The sequence below is a fragment of the Hemiscyllium ocellatum genome, chromosome 17 (genome assembly GCF_020745735.1).
Source record: "Hemiscyllium ocellatum isolate sHemOce1 chromosome 17, sHemOce1.pat.X.cur, whole genome shotgun sequence".
Classification (NCBI taxonomy): domain Eukaryota; kingdom Metazoa; phylum Chordata; class Chondrichthyes; order Orectolobiformes; family Hemiscylliidae; genus Hemiscyllium; species Hemiscyllium ocellatum.
The window spans coordinates 40,958,480-40,977,649 of record NC_083417.1 but is presented as its reverse complement, the minus strand read 5'-3'; the positions used below and the strand labels follow the sequence as shown (position 1 = coordinate 40,977,649).

The 19,170-nt window shown below is 38.9% G+C and overlaps 1 protein-coding gene across 1 annotated transcript in view; it reads left to right on the top strand.

Annotated features, from left to right (window-relative positions):
- Positions 1-18,968, top strand: part of abcc12 (ATP-binding cassette, sub-family C (CFTR/MRP), member 12) — a 107,994-nt gene extending 89,026 nt beyond the window's left edge. Inside the window, exons 24-30 of the mRNA XM_060838341.1 lie at positions 3,546-3,635; positions 3,725-3,914; positions 6,326-6,485; positions 8,432-8,510; positions 16,402-16,515; positions 18,111-18,275; positions 18,876-18,968. Coding sequence (XP_060694324.1) covers positions 3,546-3,635; positions 3,725-3,914; positions 6,326-6,485; positions 8,432-8,510; positions 16,402-16,515; positions 18,111-18,275; positions 18,876-18,968 — 891 coding nt within the window. The remainder of the gene's footprint in view (positions 1-3,545; positions 3,636-3,724; positions 3,915-6,325; positions 6,486-8,431; positions 8,511-16,401; positions 16,516-18,110; positions 18,276-18,875) is intronic.
- The last annotated feature ends 202 nt before the right edge of the window (positions 18,969-19,170 follow it).

Here is a 19,170-nt window from a genome sequence, read left to right as displayed (position 1 = left end):
TTATTACCAGAAAGAAGACTCCACCAAGTCCTTTACAAAGAAGAGCAAACCCCAACAGCTTTGTCCTCTACACCTATTCAGCCATTCAACTTAAGTCAATGTGTCCATAAAATTCTTTGCTTTTTCTGGCAAGTCAATAGACAATAGACAATAGACAATAGGTGCAGGAGTAGGCCATTCAGCCCTTCGAGCCTGCACCGCGATTCAATATGATCATGGCTGATCATTCCTAATCAGTATCCTCTTCCTGCCTTATCTCCATAACCCTTGATTCCACTATCTTTGAGAGCTCTATCCAACTCTTTCTTAAATGAATCCGGAGACTGGGCCTCCACTGCCCTCTGGGGCAGACCATTCCACACAGCCACCACTCTCTGGTCGAACAAATCGAACAAATGTATGGATCCATTATGATTGATCTGAAGCACCTCTGGATATCTTAAAGAATACGGGAGCCCAAGCTCTCTCAATCTCCTCTTAACACTATCGTAGGACTTCCTTTTGCAGACCACTGCCGCTGAGATGGTCGTGAAAAAAACATGATCCTGGAGCTGCCACATGCCAATGCCCTTGAATCCCTCCCCTGGGCTTATAAGGATGGAGCCTTACCAGGACAGGGCATGGGTGCTGATCCACACCTGGATTTCATGCATGACCCAGTGGGCTCTTTCAATTGTTACCCTTCCCTTCTCAACTTCCAAGGAACTCCAGGAACCACTTCTCAAAGAACTCCACCGGCCACTCACCTTCCATCCCTTCCGGTATGCCAGCAACATAGTTGTTTCTTTCTTCTTTCATAGTTCTTTCTACTGCCCCTGTTTTCGAGATCAGCTACCAGATGCAACAGACCCCAGAGCTGTGTTTCCAGGGCTTCAATCCGGCTCTTGGAGGAGTCAATCCCTGCATCTCCCCCCGTTCCCCCCCCCGCAGCTTGGCACTCGAGCTCATTGGTCCTTTTCCCAGGTCTTGCAGCATAGCAGATACAGGAGCCAGCTTCTCCTCGATCTGCCTTCCCAGGACCTCACAAGATTTGGCCAGCTCCCCAACCAGGGTCTGGTGAGGAAACAAGTTCACTGCTTCAGAGGGCAGGGCTATGGCCTCAGCCCTGGGAAAGCTTCCTCCTTTCTTCAGCATTCTTCAGCTGCAAGGACAAAGGTATGTAGATATTTTTCAGATTTCTAGCTCCTTTACTGTGTTTTCACTCACAGTAAAGTGTTTGGGATGTGTCCTGTCTCTGTCGGGTCAGTGTTGCAGCATGGAGCCCAGCAAACGTGATCCTTACAGGACGCCGCTATCTTGGATCACTCCCCCCCCCCTTAACTTTTTAAATTTATAATTGACACATTGCAACCAAATGAGAAAAAAAGACAAAATAGAAAGAGCAAAAAAGTTGAGTTTCCTTTCAGATAAAATAATCTTGTGATGCTAGGGTTCTTCAAAGGAGCAAAATTATCTCATTTCATCAATAAAATCATTTTTGCATTTTATATTCTAACTTCTTGAATGAATATAATTGGAACTTGACAATGGACCAAATATTGTTTTCAGAAAAAGGGCACTCACTGCTGATCTTCAAAACAGAGGTTTAAACTGTGGATTTTGCAGCCTTCTTTCCCTGCATTATAAAAATGCTTCTGAAGTATTTTATCAACTGTAAAGTGTTCCTGATGGATAGTCACCATTGTAGTATAGGGAACATCCTGAGTTCATGAGAAATACAATATAGATCCAAGGTGTCCCGTCCTTCCTTTATCTAATATATTACTCATTTGATTTTATTAGAACAAACAATGTACTTCTGAAAATACATTATGCACTATGTTGCTCACATCATCTTGCAGTTAGAAAATATTGTAAACAATATCTAAAATTCTAAGTATGCAAGTTAGCTCCCTGAGCTGGAAGGTTAGTTTTCGGATGTTTCGTCACCAAACTAGGTAACATCATTAGTGAGGGTTTCCGGTGAAGCGCTGGTGGTATGTCCTGCCTCTCTATAGGTCTTGGTTTCTTAAGGTGGGTGATGTAATTTCCTGTTTGTAATTTACATAACAAGATTGTGAAAGTTAGCATTAAGAAAACAATTCTTCCTATGTCAGGTTTCCAGAAAAAGAGCAAAACAGAAAAATAGCAAAGTAGGAGCCTCACTGCAGTTTTCTCACTTAGATACAATATGCTCCTGTGTGTGTAACTTTGTAAAATCAATGTGAGCTTAATATTAAAGTTTCCCTGATCATTTAGAACAAAAAGAAGTGTCTTTACAAATGTGGACATGAGCAGGATGAGTATTCTATCATATATGCGCGAAATTTAATTAATCATACTATTTGATTCAAACACCACATTATTTATAATATGTTAACTGGATCATCACCAATGAAAACGCCTCATTTTAAATAGTTGTCCCATGTCTTGTATAATAATGATGATACATTGTTCAATTAGATTGACACATGTCTGACATTTTTATCTATGAAAAGATTTAAGTTTGAGAGATTCCTATTTGTGTAAATTAATTACTAAAACAATTAGGAAGGATAACAAAATATCCCCATAAAACTGCAAAACCAGTCTTCAGAAGAAACGTCATCATTACTTGAAGTGTTAAATATAGCAATCTTGAATGTTTTGGGTGTTGGCGCTGATTACATCAGGAGGTGGGAAATGAGAGGTGCAAATGCAGCCAACATCTATGGTGGGTTTGCCAATGCTTTGCAGAAGAGAGTAGACATCACCCAGGAGATCATCAGCTTTCCAAGCACAAAAGTGAGCAAACAACCAATGGAAAGTAATGTTTAAAATCCAGCACAAGGAACCCCAGCTCCTCAAACATTTTGAACGTGAAAAAAACTTTAACTTTTGCTAGGTTTGATCCTGATGATGGATAATAACATTCCCCACACAAGTTCAGGTTCAGTGATATCTGTTCTTCTCAGCCTCTACAGCTGATACACAAGCTCCTCGGGAAGCTTACTGGGATTCAATTAGATGTGAAGTGGCTTCTCATTTCCCCTTCCTTGAAAATTGTGTTTCTGAGATGAAGATATCCAGGGATATTTTCAAATCATTTTCTGAGCCATTTCTTATCCCAGCATCAATTGGCCAACAATTGAGATTAGTGATTTTTTTTCAGAGCTGAGAAAATTAGAAATGTAGCAAGTTTTAAATAAGGAAAGGGGAGAAATGGAAAGAGAACAAAAGGGAAGACCTATGGTGAGAGAAGTGTATTGGCACAGGGTTTAGGAATGGCAGTATGACAAGTACAGCACCAAAAGATGTATCTAGAGAACATGGAATAGCAGAATAATGAACAGCAAAACAAGAGAACAACAAGAATAAAAACAAAACCTGTGAATTGAAAAGAAACAAAATTGGGCTGGAGATTATGTCCTTACATTGTTGAACAGTATTGGATCTGAAAAGTTAGGAGGTGCCTAATCAAACGATGAGATGCTCTTCTTCAATTATTCTGCATTAGCTAGCAATTATTATCACAAGACATATTCAGAAATGCACAGAACTGAACTTAAAATATTCATTGTTTATAGCTGACAGGATTACTCCAAATCTGCATAAGAATGGGAATTGAAACAGAAGCCAGATTCATATCAGTAGAACGAATAATGGAATATATACAGGTGAGCACATAAAGAGACAAACATTTTAAAACCCAATTCACCAGAGTACATCTGTCTCACTGTTTCTTAAAATTACATATTTCTGTCAGCTTTGTGTTTCAGAAGCCCCATTGCATGTTAAAAATGTGACAGTTTCCAAGGAATGGCCTAATCAAGGTGCAATCATGTTTAAGAACTATCAGATGAAATACAGAGAAAACACTCCAATAGTTTTAAAAGGGCTGCATTTAAATATAGAAGCTCAGGAGAAAATTGGAATCGTTGGAAGAACAGGATCAGGTAAGAGATAAAGAGAAAACTGTTCTGGATAATGACAGTAGAATATATTGAAAATGACAGTAAAATAAATACCTTATTAATCAGAATTTAAAACAAAAGGATGTTATTTATGAAACAGTAGTGTACGTTATATTGCAGCGATAGTTTCCCACATGTTTACCAACACTTTCTCTTGCTTTTAAAAACAAAGTGTTGGAGAAACACAGTAGGTCTGATAGTATCTGTACAGAGAAAACAAAGTTACGGTTCGAGTCCAATGATTCTTCATCAGAACCGACTCAAACCATTATAGTACACTAAGCACAAAATACTATGACACTGTTTTTTCTTTAAAGATGCTGCCAGACCTGTTGTTTCTCCTGCACTCTCTGTTTTTGTTTCAGATTTCTGGCATTCATACTTCTTCCTGTTAATCTTTCATTGCTTCGATGACTCATTTTAATTCTGGGACTAGTTCTAGCACTGCTTCACTTCTTGCTCATCTAAAAATATTCTGATGCAGAAGACAGTTTTAGCATCATTCATTTTTCACCATGTGAATGATATCAATTATCTTTTCTTTCCCAATACACTTGCAGTTTTGCTCTCATTCACCTCTATATCTGAATCTTTATTTGCTTTACAGTGTTATTGACTCTGCATTTTCTCTAAATACAATAATAGTTCCCTTCCTATTCTATAGCTTGATACAAACAGATTTACACTTAGCAATATCCCTTCTATCATCCCGACATTTTAGCATTGTAATAGAATGTAACACTTCTACCCAGCATCCCTTCTCCCCCTAGTTGATTCTGTCTGCATGTTTTGAGAACAGAAGCACATAGCTTCCAGCATTAGCTTTAGCCATGTCCCTGGTTTATCAAAACTCAGATTCTTACAAATCCAAAACATATTTTTTAAAAAGAAGAAAACCACACTGGAAATGGTTACAAATTTATAAAGAACTAAAATGACTTGTCAATTTGGTGGAGTGGCCTAAGCTAATAGGACAGAAAAAAAAACTTAAGATTATAAATATATTCTGGATCAATACAATTAACATCACTATCAGAGTAGATAACAAAGGTTATCACAACGGTGTGACCAAGATATAAGTAGAAGTCCATGACAAATATTCGCAACAAACTACATAGCTCTATACATTATTATGACACCAGCAATAACTTGGGTTGGATTAAAACTGCAGAAACAAGAATAGCAGACAGCAACACTGAACTGTCTCAGGCTTGAACCTATAACGGCAAATCATTCATTTAAGTTAAATATGGGTCTGGTATTGGGTAGTGGTGGTGTTGGGGCTTGGTTGTGGCAGATGAGAGGGGTTCGGAGGTGAAAGGTTTTCAGTTTAAAATTATAATCTAAAACAAGCATCAAAGCTTTTTTGGTTAACTGGGATAACAAAAGGAAGTAACCCCTTCCTTAGCATCAATCTGAGTATTTAAGACATCCACTACATCCCTGATAAAGATTTGAAAGGACAATTTCCTAGTCCTATGCTTCCAGTTGGAAGTAATTTTAGAGAAAACACAGATTAGAAATTAGGCTTTGGTATCATTGCCAGAAGGTGTGTTGCTGGAAAAGCACAGCAGGTCAGGCAGCATCCGAGGAGCAGGAGGGTCGACATTTCCTGCATAAGTGTTTCATTAGGGAAAAAAACCTTGTGGGCTTGTGAAAGATTCTATAATGTGAGTTTTTTTCCTTCCTTTATAATATCACTGAAATCTTGGTTTCAACAACAAAAACTTGTATGAATGTAGCATAGTTCATGGTGCAACATATTACACAGATTTGTTCTCTCATAAAGTTTGAAATGTGGCCATAAAAATGGATTTTGGGCTAATGATTAAATGAGATAAATTTGGTATGTGTACTAAAGGAACAAAGCCAAGACAGACTAAAAGTTTTAGGGAAGGAATTCTAGAGCTTAAGGCTTTGGCAGCTAAAGGCGCTTTTAATCGTTTTACAGAACGATTAAAATTGAGGATACTCAGGAGACCAGAATGAAGTCAGTGCAAATAACTCAGAGGATTGTCAGTTAAAATAAATTCTAGTGATAAGAGGAACAAAGGTTTTGAAAGAAAGGAAAATTAAATCCTTTCACCTTACTGGGAGCCAGTGTTGGACATTTACACAGGGGGAATGGTGTGAGTTATGAGTTAGGACACAGGCAGAAAATTACTGCATGCCCTCAGTTTTACAGAGGATAAACATTGAAGGGAGGCTAAGTGTGCACTGGTTAAAAAAAAAGTGCGGACATAACAGGAATGGCTGAAGTTCATGGTAGAAAGCAATGATGTACTTTTTGATGATTTCACGAAGAAGCAGCATGTCGATAAAAATTAGAAACCTACATTCTTACACTTAACTAACATACAAACCTCTCAAATATTGACAATTTCTTGTTGTAGGAAAGTCTTCACTGAGTGTTGCATTATTCAGACTAGTTGAACCACTCACAGGGACCATCCTGATTGATGATGTTGACATTTGTACTATTGCTTTGGAAGACCTGAGAAGTAAACTTTCAGTGATTCCACAGGACCCAGTTCTATTTGTCGGTACAGTGAGGTAGGAACTCTTCTTAAAACCCCCAATTATTATCAGATGTTGATTACATGGTACAATATTGTTTTATTTTTAATTTACTGTGTGGTTTCTGTTTTGGGATCTTTGCTACATATTGCACTGGTCTCGAATGTGCAGATTTAAAACTGAGTTTTTATACATACCACCTGTAACCAGATGGTGTAGAGGTGATCACTGCAGGATTTTTGTTTATGTTTTGTCCCATAGAAAAGTTTGGGACACTTTCCCATATGGTACATGACTAAACACTTGTTTAATGTGGTGCACATCTGATGGACTGCAGTGGTTCACCCTTCTCAAAAGAATTAGAAATACACAGAAAGTGCTGTCCTAGCCAGTGATGCCTCCATCCTGTGAAAGAATAATAAAAATACAATGCAATTTAAGAACAAAAAAGTAGAAAATAGTTACCATACAATCCTAATTCAGTCAACAAAAATGTTTATTTGTAATAAAGTCAGTATACTGCTACTTTTTAAGTAGACAATTCACATGAAATGAAAACTGACTCGCTGACATCGTGACAGGCCATCAGCTTTTCTTCCTAGAGGAACATTTCAGCATCAAAGCTCTGAGCATCACATTAATGTTTTAATCAACACTTTCACACATTACAACATACCTCTGGAGCAGCTGGGACTTGGACCCAGGCCTCCTGGCCCAGAGATAATCTCAGCAGAAACACAAAATACTTAGTCTAAGTCATTATGTCATTTATTTTCTTCTCCTTTTGTCACAGATCTAGAAGTGTCATAATCTTCATCCACCTTTGTTAATATTAAACTTCACAAATTGGAATGTAATGCCTAATCAGAGAATATTGGATAAATGTGAAAGATTGTAGATTTTATATATCTGATAATGACTTCAGAAAGCTGGATATTGTATCTTATTGGTTGATTCAGTGGGACAGGTTATTAACAGCATTGACCATATCTAATCATACTGTTCTGTGGGTCTGCTTTTCCACAACACTTCTTTAAATCTTGTACCATCTGTTAAAATTTCTGTGGTATTTATTCTCTAATGAACCTTTATGATGGAAGATACTTTGAACTTTCCATTAATACTAAAAAATACAGGGGAGGAATTAAGTGCATCACCATTACTAAAGAAGTAGTATTAGACAAATTAATGGGGCTAAAGGCTGACAAGCCCCTGATCCTGATGGCCTGTATCCTATGATCTTAAAAGAGACAGCCACAGAGCTGGTGGATACATTGATTGTAATTTTCCTGCACCTGTACAAGGTGCTGTGAGATCACATTTGAAATACTGTGAGTAGTACTGGTCCACTTGTTTAAGAAAAGATTATTATTTCATTAGAGGCTGTTCAGAGAAAGTTCACTAGGATGATCCTTGGTACGGAGAAGTAGTCTTATGAAAAATGACTATACAGTTTGTGACTATTCATTGGAGTTTACAAGAATGAGAAGTGATCTCATTGAAACATATTGGATTCTTAAGGGGCTTGACACAGTAAATGCTGAGAGGATGATTCCCCTCTTGGGAGAGCCTAGGACTACAGGGCATAGTCACAGAATGAAGGGGTGCCAATTTAAGACTAAAATGAGAAGGAATTTCTTTCCTCAGAGGGTTGAGAGTCTTTGGAACTCTTTTCCACAGAGAGCTATGGGGATAGATTCCTTCTATACTTAAGGCTGAGATAGATAGCTCTTTTAATCATGGATTTTGGGAAAAGGCAGTAAAGTGGAGATGAGGAATGTTGGATCACCCATAATCCTATTAAAAGGTGGAGCAGGCTTGAGGGGCCAAACAGCCTACTCCTGTTCCTATTTCTTACAGTCTTATGGATCATCATTTTATCTCCCTTACATTATTAGCACCTTACTTTGGTTCAATAGCTATTTGTATAAATATTGAATTGAATTCATTTCCCATTAACAAAATTCTATACTTTACCAAAGGTACAACTTAGATCCTTTTAGGAATTACAAAGATGATGCAATATGGGAAGCTCTTGAGAGGACCTATATGAAGGATATGGTAAGTTAAACACAACTTAAAGACTAAAAAATGATGCTAATTAATATTAATAAATCAGGCAATTATACTTCTATGGTCCTCTGTGAAGTGTCTAATTGCTTTTATAGTTTCAGCAACACTCAACTGTTTTTATAATGTTTAGTGGCTCCATAAGTATTTTTCAAAACATTAGCAAGTGTGGATTTATAGATTATTTCAGCAGAGGTTCCAGATAATACCTTTATCTATGTTACTGTTATGCATAACAGACAGTATCTATTCTTGACAGAAAAAGACATCCGCACTGGATGTGCACACCTCTGCTGTAGGTCACACTCTACATCATTTAATTGAAGACAATATGTGCTGAAAGTGGACAAATGGGGCAGATCCTAATTTGACCTTAATGATGTTATTTTAAATTCATGGCCTAATCACCTGCACTGTTAAAATCACATTGTTGCTGATTGATTCCTAAAAATTGTTAGTGAAGTCTGCAAGCGCTGAGGTGGCAGGTGGGGAAAGCTTTGGTTCTGGATTCAAAAGTTCTGCTTGCATTATTTTCTCCAGATCATGGTTGCTCCAATCCCATTTTGCCCTGTAGTGAGAGAATGGTTCATCAGTGGCAGCACAATGGAAGACAAAATATCCAAAGAGGGAAGCATAAGTGGTGGAGGAGGATTCTCAGGGCTTTCAGGGTACAATTCTTTTACCTCAACCTGAATAAAGAATGTGTTTCCAAAGGAAGTGCTCACTGAGATCTGCCACATACAGCAAACAGACCAGCAGCAGGGCAAGTGTGATGTTGTCAGTGACTGCGAAGATGACACTTGCCATTAATGTCTTTGTATTGGGGTCTTTCCAGGCCGGAGTGGGTGGAATATCTAGTATGATTCCTCACTGCTGTAGACATAAGGCCACTAATGCTTTGTGTGCTAAGAGAGGAGAATATGTTATATTCCATCTTTCCAGAAAAAAAGCAGACTCTATGTGCATATAACTTTACTAGGATAGGGCTTCCCCGTTATGCAAAAAGTTATGACATGCTTAAATTCAGAAATAATTCCACAACAGCCACTGAATGTCCAGAGGTACATGCTGGCCCCATGGCTCTTGTCTCTGATGTGCAACTCAACTAGGGATGGACAGTTTGCATATAAAGGAAGTGTAAGCAATGTTTTCTGACTGTTCTGGAGGGGCGGCACGGTGGCACAGTGGTTAGCACTGCTGCCTCACAGCGCCAGGGACCTGGGTTCAATTCCCGCCTCGGGCGACTGACTGTGTGGAGTTTGCACGTTCTCCCCGTGTCTGCGTGGGTTTCCTCCGGGTGCTCCGGTTTCCTCCCACAGTCCAAAGATGTGCGGGTCAGGTGAATTGGCCATGCTAAATTGCCCGTAGTGTTAGGTAAGGGGTATATGTTGGGGTATGGGTGGGTTGCGCTTCGGCGGGTCGGTGTGGACTTGTTGGGCCGAAGGGCCTGTTTCCACACTGTATGTAATCTAATCTAAAAAAACTCTGCAGTATCTCCCAAAATCCGTCAAGTTTACTACATCTTGTTCAATCTTGCCATGATTTTTTTAAAAATTCATTCATAGGATATGGGCATTGCTGACTGGCCAATCTTTATTGCCCATCCCTTGTGGCTTTAAAAAAGGTGGTAGTGAGCTGCCTTCTCAAATCGCTGCAATCCATTTAGTGCAGGTACACCCACAAGCTGTCAGGGAAGGAGTACCAGGATTTTGACCCAGTGACATTGAAGATAGTGGCATTTCCATGTGTCTGCTGACCTTGCCCAACTTGCTGGTAGTGGTCATAGGTTTGAAAAAAATCTATCTAAGGAGCTTTGGTGAATTTCTGCAGTACATTTTCCACATGATACATGCTGCTGCTACTGAATGTCAGTTGTGGGGGAATGAATGTTGGAAGGTGTGGTGCAAATCTAGCAGGCTGCTTTGTCCTGGATGGTGTCAAGCTTCTTGGGTGTTGTTGGAGCTGCAATCATCCAGATAATTGGGGAGTATTTCATCACACATCTAACTTGTGCCTTGTGGCCAGGCTTTGGGTAGATTTGAGGTGACTTAGTTGCTACAAAATTCCTTGCCTCTGACCTGCTTTTGTTGTCTCAGTACTTACGTGATTAACCCAGTTCAATTTCTGATCAATGGTAATTCCTAGGATGTTGATAGTGGGGATACAGAACAAAAGAACAAACAAAGAGCAAAGAATAATACAGCACAGGAGGGCCCTTCAGCCCTCCAAATCTGCATTGACACACTTTGCCTTTTAATGCCAAAACTGTCTTCATTTACTATTCCCTTCCAATTCATGTATTCGTCCAGGTGTTTCTTGAATGCTGCTATTGTGTCTACTTACACCAACTCCTCTAGCAGTGTGTTCCAGGCAGTAACCACTCTTTGTGTGAAAAACATGCCTTGCATATATCTTTTAAACTTCTCTCCTCTCACTTTGAATTTGTATCCCCTAAATGTTGACCCCTCCACCCGAGAAAAAAACCTCAAACTTTCCACTCTATCCATGCCATTCACAATCTTATTAGGTCATCCCTTGACCTCCTATGTTGTAGTGAAAACAAATCTGATCTATCTTTCTTCATAGCTAAAATCCCCCATACATTCTGTTAAACCTTCTCTGTATCCTCTCCAAAGCATCCACATCCTTCTGGCTGTGATGGTGATGTCATTGAATGCCCAGAGGTGATAATTAAATTCTCCTTTGTTGGAGATACACATTGCCTGGCATTTGAGTGATGTAAATGTTACTTCGTTATTGCCACTGGGTATACAGTAAGGAGTAGAAGATGAGAAGGAAGAAGAGTAGAGGCATTCAATCACCCTTTTTCTGACTGGGCTGTCCACAGTCAGCTTATTTGACTGTGTGAATTAACAATCACACATCTTAACTTTGATATTGACCATCAAAGAGTCCACTTGACCAAAATGCTAAAATTAAAATCACCCCAAACATTCCAAATCAGTTGTATCAAACAAAGCATCTAGTATTTCACAGTCTATATGACTGACCTTTCAGTGACCTTGTAAATTGGTTCCAGTCTTTGTTCACTGTGTCAGTTTAATGCTGAAATAGGGTAAACCACAGTCTTCCTTCAGGATAATGATGACCCTAGATTCATAATCATTGAGTCATATAGTACAGAAGAAGCCCTTTGGCTCATGAAGTCTGCATTGACCAAAATAAAATTACCTCTCTACTCTACGCACACTTTCCAGCACTTGACCCAAATGTTATGACATTTCAAGTGTTCATCCATGTACTTCTTAAAAGTTGAGGTTTCCTGCTTCTTCTACCCTCGCAAGCAGTACATTTCAGATTCCTACTACTCTCTGGGTGAAAAGAACATTTCCTCAAATGTCACTAAATCTTTTGCTGTTTACTTTCAAATTATGCCCCTTTGTTATCAATGCTTCAATTAAGGAAAAAGGCTATTTTCTGATCACTCTGTCTTTGCCTCTCATTATCTTATACACCTGATTAGATCATTTCTCACTGCATTGAGAGCAAAATTATTTACAAGATTAAAGCCAACACCTTTGGTCCGAATGAGTGCTCAATTTACCTTTGATTACCTTGGACTATGGAACATTTGAGGAATAGGTTAATCTAATTGTTTCAAGCTGCTACTATGCTGTAGCAACATGAGTGGAGTTTGACATAGACATTGACAGGATGTTGCATTATCCAAAAACGTATTTTACATATCATAGAAATGAGAAATGTTGTTCCATAAATTTCAGTATCGATGTGATGCTAGGTATGTATCTGGAAAGATATCCCAAAGACTGCCAGATAGCTATTCACAACAAGCAAGGTACTGACTATACCCAACCAGTTCCTGCATGTAAAACTCCCAATGCAATCACACTGTCATTCTGTGATTGGAAACCATTGGCTAGATAAGCCTGAGTGTGCTAAACAATAGACCAGCAACCAATTTAAAATTGTCAGTTGGGCTCACAATGTGCTGCACTTGTGTATTAGATTAGATTACTTACAGTGTGGAAACAGGCCCTTTGGCCCAACAAGTCCACACTGCCCCGCAAAAGCTCAACCCACCCAGACCCATTCCCCTACATTTACCCCTTCACCTAACACCACGGGCAATTTAGCATGGCCAGTTCACCTAACCTGCACATTTTTGAAACGTGGGAGGAAATCGGCACACCCTGAGGAAACCCACACAGACACGGGGAGAATGTGCAAACTCCACACATTCAGTCGCTTGAGGCGGGAATTGAACCCAGGTCTCTGGCACTGTGAAGCAGCAGTGCTAACCACTGTGCCACCCACTATTCTTGAAAGCTGCTCATATTAATATGCAGGCCCAGTAATTTGCAGACAGAAAGAACAAGTGGACTCACTATACTTGTTTCAACATTACAAAATAAGTGACAGTGACTCTCTGGGTGTAATACCTTGACCGACTAAAAGCCTCCTGCCTGGTTTAAAATTTAAACAAAGATTGGCACTTAACTGTCATTCTTCACTAACTAGTACATTCTTCTAGTAACATACCTACCATTTGAACTTTTGTCTCATACAGTATAAGTGTTGTTTTCCCTTCACTTTGACATTTTTCCTAATGAGTGCAAGATAAAAATCTTCAACCAAATGTCTTTTTTTTAACAATACTGAAGTAATTAACCTTGTGCTTTCCTTTGGTGCCTGTCTTCTATACGACTTTACATAATACAGTCAGTTATTCTATAACACGATGGTTGCATTCTTGTGGAACCCTGCATTATAGAAAATTTGCTTGTTAGAAACTGTGCTTAAAGTGTTGATGCTGTAATCGCATTACAGCCAACACACATTTTAAATGTTTGCACTGTAGAAACAGTGCCCCCAATTCTTCAATCGTGTTACAGCGAATTTGCATTGATGAAACAGAACGACCTGTTCTGCAATGCAACGTTCCCACAATGGCAGCAGAATTGCTGGTAGAAGGCTTCTGACATTCAAGAGGACAAGGCTACAGATGGCGTTCAGCAGTTTTACCATAGAAGACCAGGTTTTGGACTGCACTACTTCTGTTTGGACTGATTAACTAATAGGTAACAGCAAGCAACACATTTGCAGAATGACAGTGATGACAGAATGAATGCTGTCATCGAGAGAGACAGGAAGGCAGGTAAGTGTTCCACAAAGTCATGGCCTCTTTCTTCCACCTAGGGAGAGACTTCAGCAATGCTGACAGCCTTGGAGAATAGATAGTTAAATTACTGTAAGATCCAATGAATTTAAAAAATGACACCAGCAGACTGAGCATACCATTTGAGTCCAAGCTCCCACTGCAGCTGTTAGATTTTTGCTGACTATTGTTTGTGCTGCAATGGAAGCTGAAACATCAGCCATCAGATATTACAATCAGGGGTGGGATCACAAATGTTCGCATGGAATCGATCATCATTTTCACCTTAGAAAGGATGGACTTCAAGTCTCACTCACAGCTATGTGCCACGACTTTGCCAAACATGTCCACACTTTTTGTTAGTAATTTTCTGATAATCCTCCCAATGCACTCAGCATTGTGTATGCATATCCACCAGATTTTCCCCTATTCTATTTGACTGAAGTCCTCATCTGAGTCTCAAAGCACTTTCTGGTGAACCGACCCACAAATGTCTGGTTGCAGGGCGCTCATGTCTGGTGCCTCACCATTACACATTTTATTTCTAAGCTACCCTCTCAAGCACAGATGGTTTACCATCTAAACCCAAAAGCTGTAAGTGTGTGCACTGGGGAACAGTATTTCATTATCAACAGTTTCTTCTTCCTTCACTCTCCTGCACTACTGCCTGACCAGCGGGAAAAAAAACAAAAGAGTAGAAGAAACAGAAGTTGCAAACTTAGATCATTTCCCCAGCACAGAAAGAGATTATGCACCAGTGGGCAAATGAAATGTGAGAAGGAAGGTTAGGGAGGAGCCCACTGTCATCTTGGATCCATTCTATCTAACCTCTGGCCACAGCTTCAGTCATGGACATCGCAATAATGGCCAGCAATGCTCCCCCTTCTGTTATGGTGAAAACATATGGCTGTAATTGCTTCAGTGTTTGCTGTTGCCTTCGCCTGTGCTGAAAAAGACAGAAAAATATGTCAGCAAGCGAGGTGCAACCTGTTTGGGTGACTGTCATGGCGAAATAGTTGTTAGTTACGGCTGTGAGGCTTGCAGCAGTTCTAACTGAACAAGGGCCAGAGGAAGCTATGAATATTAGCTACAAACCATAATTGATGGAAACTGGTGAATGAGAGATGAGGATACTACTTTGAATTTGGGTGAGATTAATGAGACAGTTGTTGCAATATGAGATTTGAAGATGGAGGGTCAACTAGACTTCTGTGGATAGAGTAACCTTTCTTCCTGCTGGCCACCTGCATCAATATTACACAGGGCTGTATTGGCTAATCATGACTCTCCCAGGTTAAAACTTGTATGATCAATTCCATCACTTTTCGAAGCAAAACATATTTCCCCTTTAAAAGGAGTTGGCTTGCTTTAAGTTGTTCATGCTATATTGAATGCATTCCAGTCTCTTATGATTTTGTGCATCAGATACTTAGAAGGCCAGTTAATCAACAGTGCACTTACTGTTAGCTACATATTGCAATCATGTAAATGAGCAGGCAGCATGAATTTTTTATTCCCAACACTTCTCAGCACTCATTTTGGGTCTTATCCAATATTTCCTCCACTGTTTACTTCAGTTCAAACAGTATGTCAGATGTTATTTTCGAATCTAGTGACAATCAGAGCAGCTTGTATAGAATTGTGCTTTAAGTTCACTTTTTGATGGAATGCTCATTTTGCTGTATCATCTGTTTCTACCCACCAAAACAAAGACTTGTCCTTCATAACGAATGAGCCCTCAAAGAACAATACAACCTTCTAATGAATGCATTTATATTAGATTGCTGGAGGATTGGTCACGAGATGTCCCAACACTGCGAGTGACAATCTGTTCTCCCAGCAACCAGAAAATAAACAATTAACTTTGGTCAACACAACTCTAGAAGCTATATTAACCAAGATCAGAACAGTGAAAGCTCACCAGCCCACCTTCTACACAAAGTATTAACAAAATGCTAGCTGCAGAGCTAGAGAACTATATATTAGGTGGGTCTCATTTTTAAAATAAAAGTTTTGAGATAAAAAAGACTAAGCATTGAATTCAAAAGGAAACTTAAAGTCCTGTGGCTTTGGTTAATGGTACATGAATGGTGGGAGCTGAGGACAGTATTTTGCTGGGGGAGCTAAGGATAGGCCTCCACTATCCTATTGAAAGATCATCAATCACCAGATGACCCTGGAAGAAGGTGAGGATCTTGGGGAAGCTGGGCAGGCAGACAAGCTTGACAATCGGGGAGGTGTGGTGGGTTGCTATGCACAGTGTAAGGAGCTGCAGGGCAAATATTACAATCAGGGGACCAAATCTGCAGACTGTGGGTTACTCCATTCCCGTTGATCTCTCCAAGCAGCTCCAGCCCTCCTGATGTGGGAAGGGAGATAGCTCTTGATTGCCACTTAAGTAACTTGATTGGTTGCCAAATTGGCAGACACACTGACATGTTTCTGCCCAATGGCAACCACTGTACTCCTTTCCTGACACTTTCCTCCAAGATATATTGTCAGCCTTCTCATTTTCCAGACCAACTTGAAGAGCTGAGGAAAAAGAATCAGTCCTCTGTTGATGAAAATACTTATTCCAAGGCTTAGATCATGACAATTCTTACAATCAGCAGCAAGAAAGGCATTGGTTACATTCTTTTATATACAGTCTGGTTAAAGATTATTTTTGAACTTTTATAGGAAAGCACAATTATCAGAGGAAGAATATAATGTTACATAGTCATTTTGAAACTTTTATTTTTGAAGATTTCAAAACTTCCAAAGAAACTGGATTCTGATGTGATTGAAAATGGGGAAAACTTCTCCGTTGGAGAACGTCAGTTACTTTGCATGGCAAGAGCTCTTCTGAGGCATTCAAAGGTAAGAGAAAGGAATTAAAGTTAGGCTTCAAGGATAAAAAGTATGAAAGAACTAAACAAACATTACCAATAATGTCTTAAAGGAGACAGTTGCTGAAAACAAAACTGACATTAATCAAGAAGTTGTGATGTTATACAGAAACATGGAACAAGGTTAGGCCTCTTAGCCCTTTAAGCCTGATCTGGTTTTATCCTCAACTCTACATTCCTGCATCATCCAACGAACTTTCATTCTGTTGGTAGTCAAGAATCTATCTACCTCTGCCTTAAAAAGAGGCATAGAGAAGGTGAATAGCAAGGGTCTTTTCCTACAGTGGGGAAGTTCAAAACTGGGGGCTTATTTTTAAGGTGAGAGGAGAACATCTTTAAAAGGACATAAGGGTTCATTTATTTTGCACAGTGTGGTTTGTATACGAATGAACTGCCTGAGGAAGTGGTGGATGCAGATACATTTACAATAATTAAAAGACACTTGGATAACTACATGAATAAGAAAGATTTGGAGGCATAAGGGCCAAACATAGGCAGGTGGGATTAGTTTAGTTTGGGAACGTGGCCGGCGTGGACTACTTGGACCAAAGGGTCTGTTTCCATGCTGAATGACTCCATGACTCTGTGACCCTATAACTCCAACAAGTTAGTTAGACATGACTTCCCTTTGACTAAACCATGTTAGCTTTGCCTTATTACCTTGAGCTTATCCAAGTGCCCTGTTACAATGTCTTTAAGACTAGCCTCTAACATTTTTCCTGTGACAGCTGTTAAACTAACTGGCCAATAGTTCCTTGCTTTCTGCCTCTGTCCTTTTTGACTAAAGGAATTACATTAGCTATTTTACAATCTAAAGGAACCTTCCCCAAATCTATTAAGTTTTGGAAAATTAAAACCAACACATCAACCATCTCATTAGCTACTTCTTTAGAGACCCATAGAATAAAATTCATCAAGACCTGGGAACTTGTGAACTCGCAGTTCCAACAATTTACAGAGTACTATTTCCTTAGTAACTGAAACTTTCTTGAATTCCTCCGTCACTTTCAAATCCTGACTTACAGCTATTTGCAGGATGTTATTTATATCCTCTCGTGAAGACCGATACAAAATATCTTTTCAATTCATCTCCTAGCTCTTTAACCTCCATAACTAATTCCCCTGACTCATTTTTGATAGGAACATTTATCTTGTTCATTCCTTTTTAAAAATATTTGAAAATACATTTCTTATCTGTTCTTCTAATTTTGGCTAACTTTCTCTTATCATTCTTTACATTTTAAAAACATTCTGTCTAATCCTCTGATTCTTTCTTTGTACAATTTTATTTTTTTTTGTCTTTGAGACCATCTTTGACTTTTTTAGTTAACCATGAATGACAGGTCTGTCTTTTGGAATTTTCCTTATTTGTTGGAATGTATGAATTCTGCACTTTTGGATATTATCGCACTGATCTGTTGCTTGCTAGAACAATGAGTAAGTTCAAGCACCACATGTGCAGTGTAGATGGCTTTAATGGTGCAAAGGTAAGATAGGAAACCTAAAAGGAAAGGAAATCCAATTATAGAATACCTTATAACAAATCTCTATTTGTTTCTCCATTAGATTATAGTTTTAGATGAGGCTACAGCATCCATTGATTCAGAAACAGATTTGTTGGTTCAACAGACCATCAGAGAAGCATTTAAAGATTGCACAATGCTGACAATTGCACATCGAATAAATACAGTTCTAGAATGTGACAGAATTCTAGTTATGGAAAATGGAAAGGTAAGGATGTCCTGTACAAATGCTGTGGATACTTTTAAATGCTGTTAGCTTCTACTAACAGTACCAATAGACAACCTGCCTCTAGATAATTGAAATGCCCCCCCTCAAGTTGATGATTAGACTGTGGCCATTACAATGATCATTTATCAAGACTTGTTGTTGAACTGGAAAGAAAAAGTGCAAGAATTGCTCATTTGTAAAGTTTTATATAGTTCTGTCGTTTATCTATATAGTAAGAGTGAGTGTAAATCAAGCATTGTAATTTAGGGAACAGACACACAATGGAATCATCATTAGTACATATTAATGGCAGTACTTATCTGAAAATGATAAAATAATAGTTGGGATAAGACTGACCCATAACCATATGATTACAAATAGAAAACTGGTGTAATTTGATGGCAGCTGTGTTTCCCCTCCCCCATTAGGTAAGCAACATCCATGATGCTCATCTTCACTACAATGCTAAAATTCACAATTCTAGTAGCAACACCATTATTCTTTATGCCCAGCATGAATCTATAGCCTAGTGTTTCTCATCAGTGCACATTTGTTAGAATGCTGATAAGATAATTACAATATTCGGTTACTATTTTTCAGGCTGTGGAATTCGACAAGCCAGCTGTGCTGATACAGAATCAGAATTCAATTTTTGCATCAATGCTGGCTGCTACCAACAAAATGGAATCATAAATATGCAAAGAAAATTCACACGCATGTTCAGAATTTCTACAAAAACATACTTTGATTAGATTAGAGAAAGATTGACTCAAATGTTCTTAAATATAAATGTGCTTATGGAGCTGAATGCATTATTTTGAATATATCAGTGGGATGAGCAATTACTTACATAATCTCATGTTTCAGTTATTGCGAGGTGAGAATAAATTGGCTC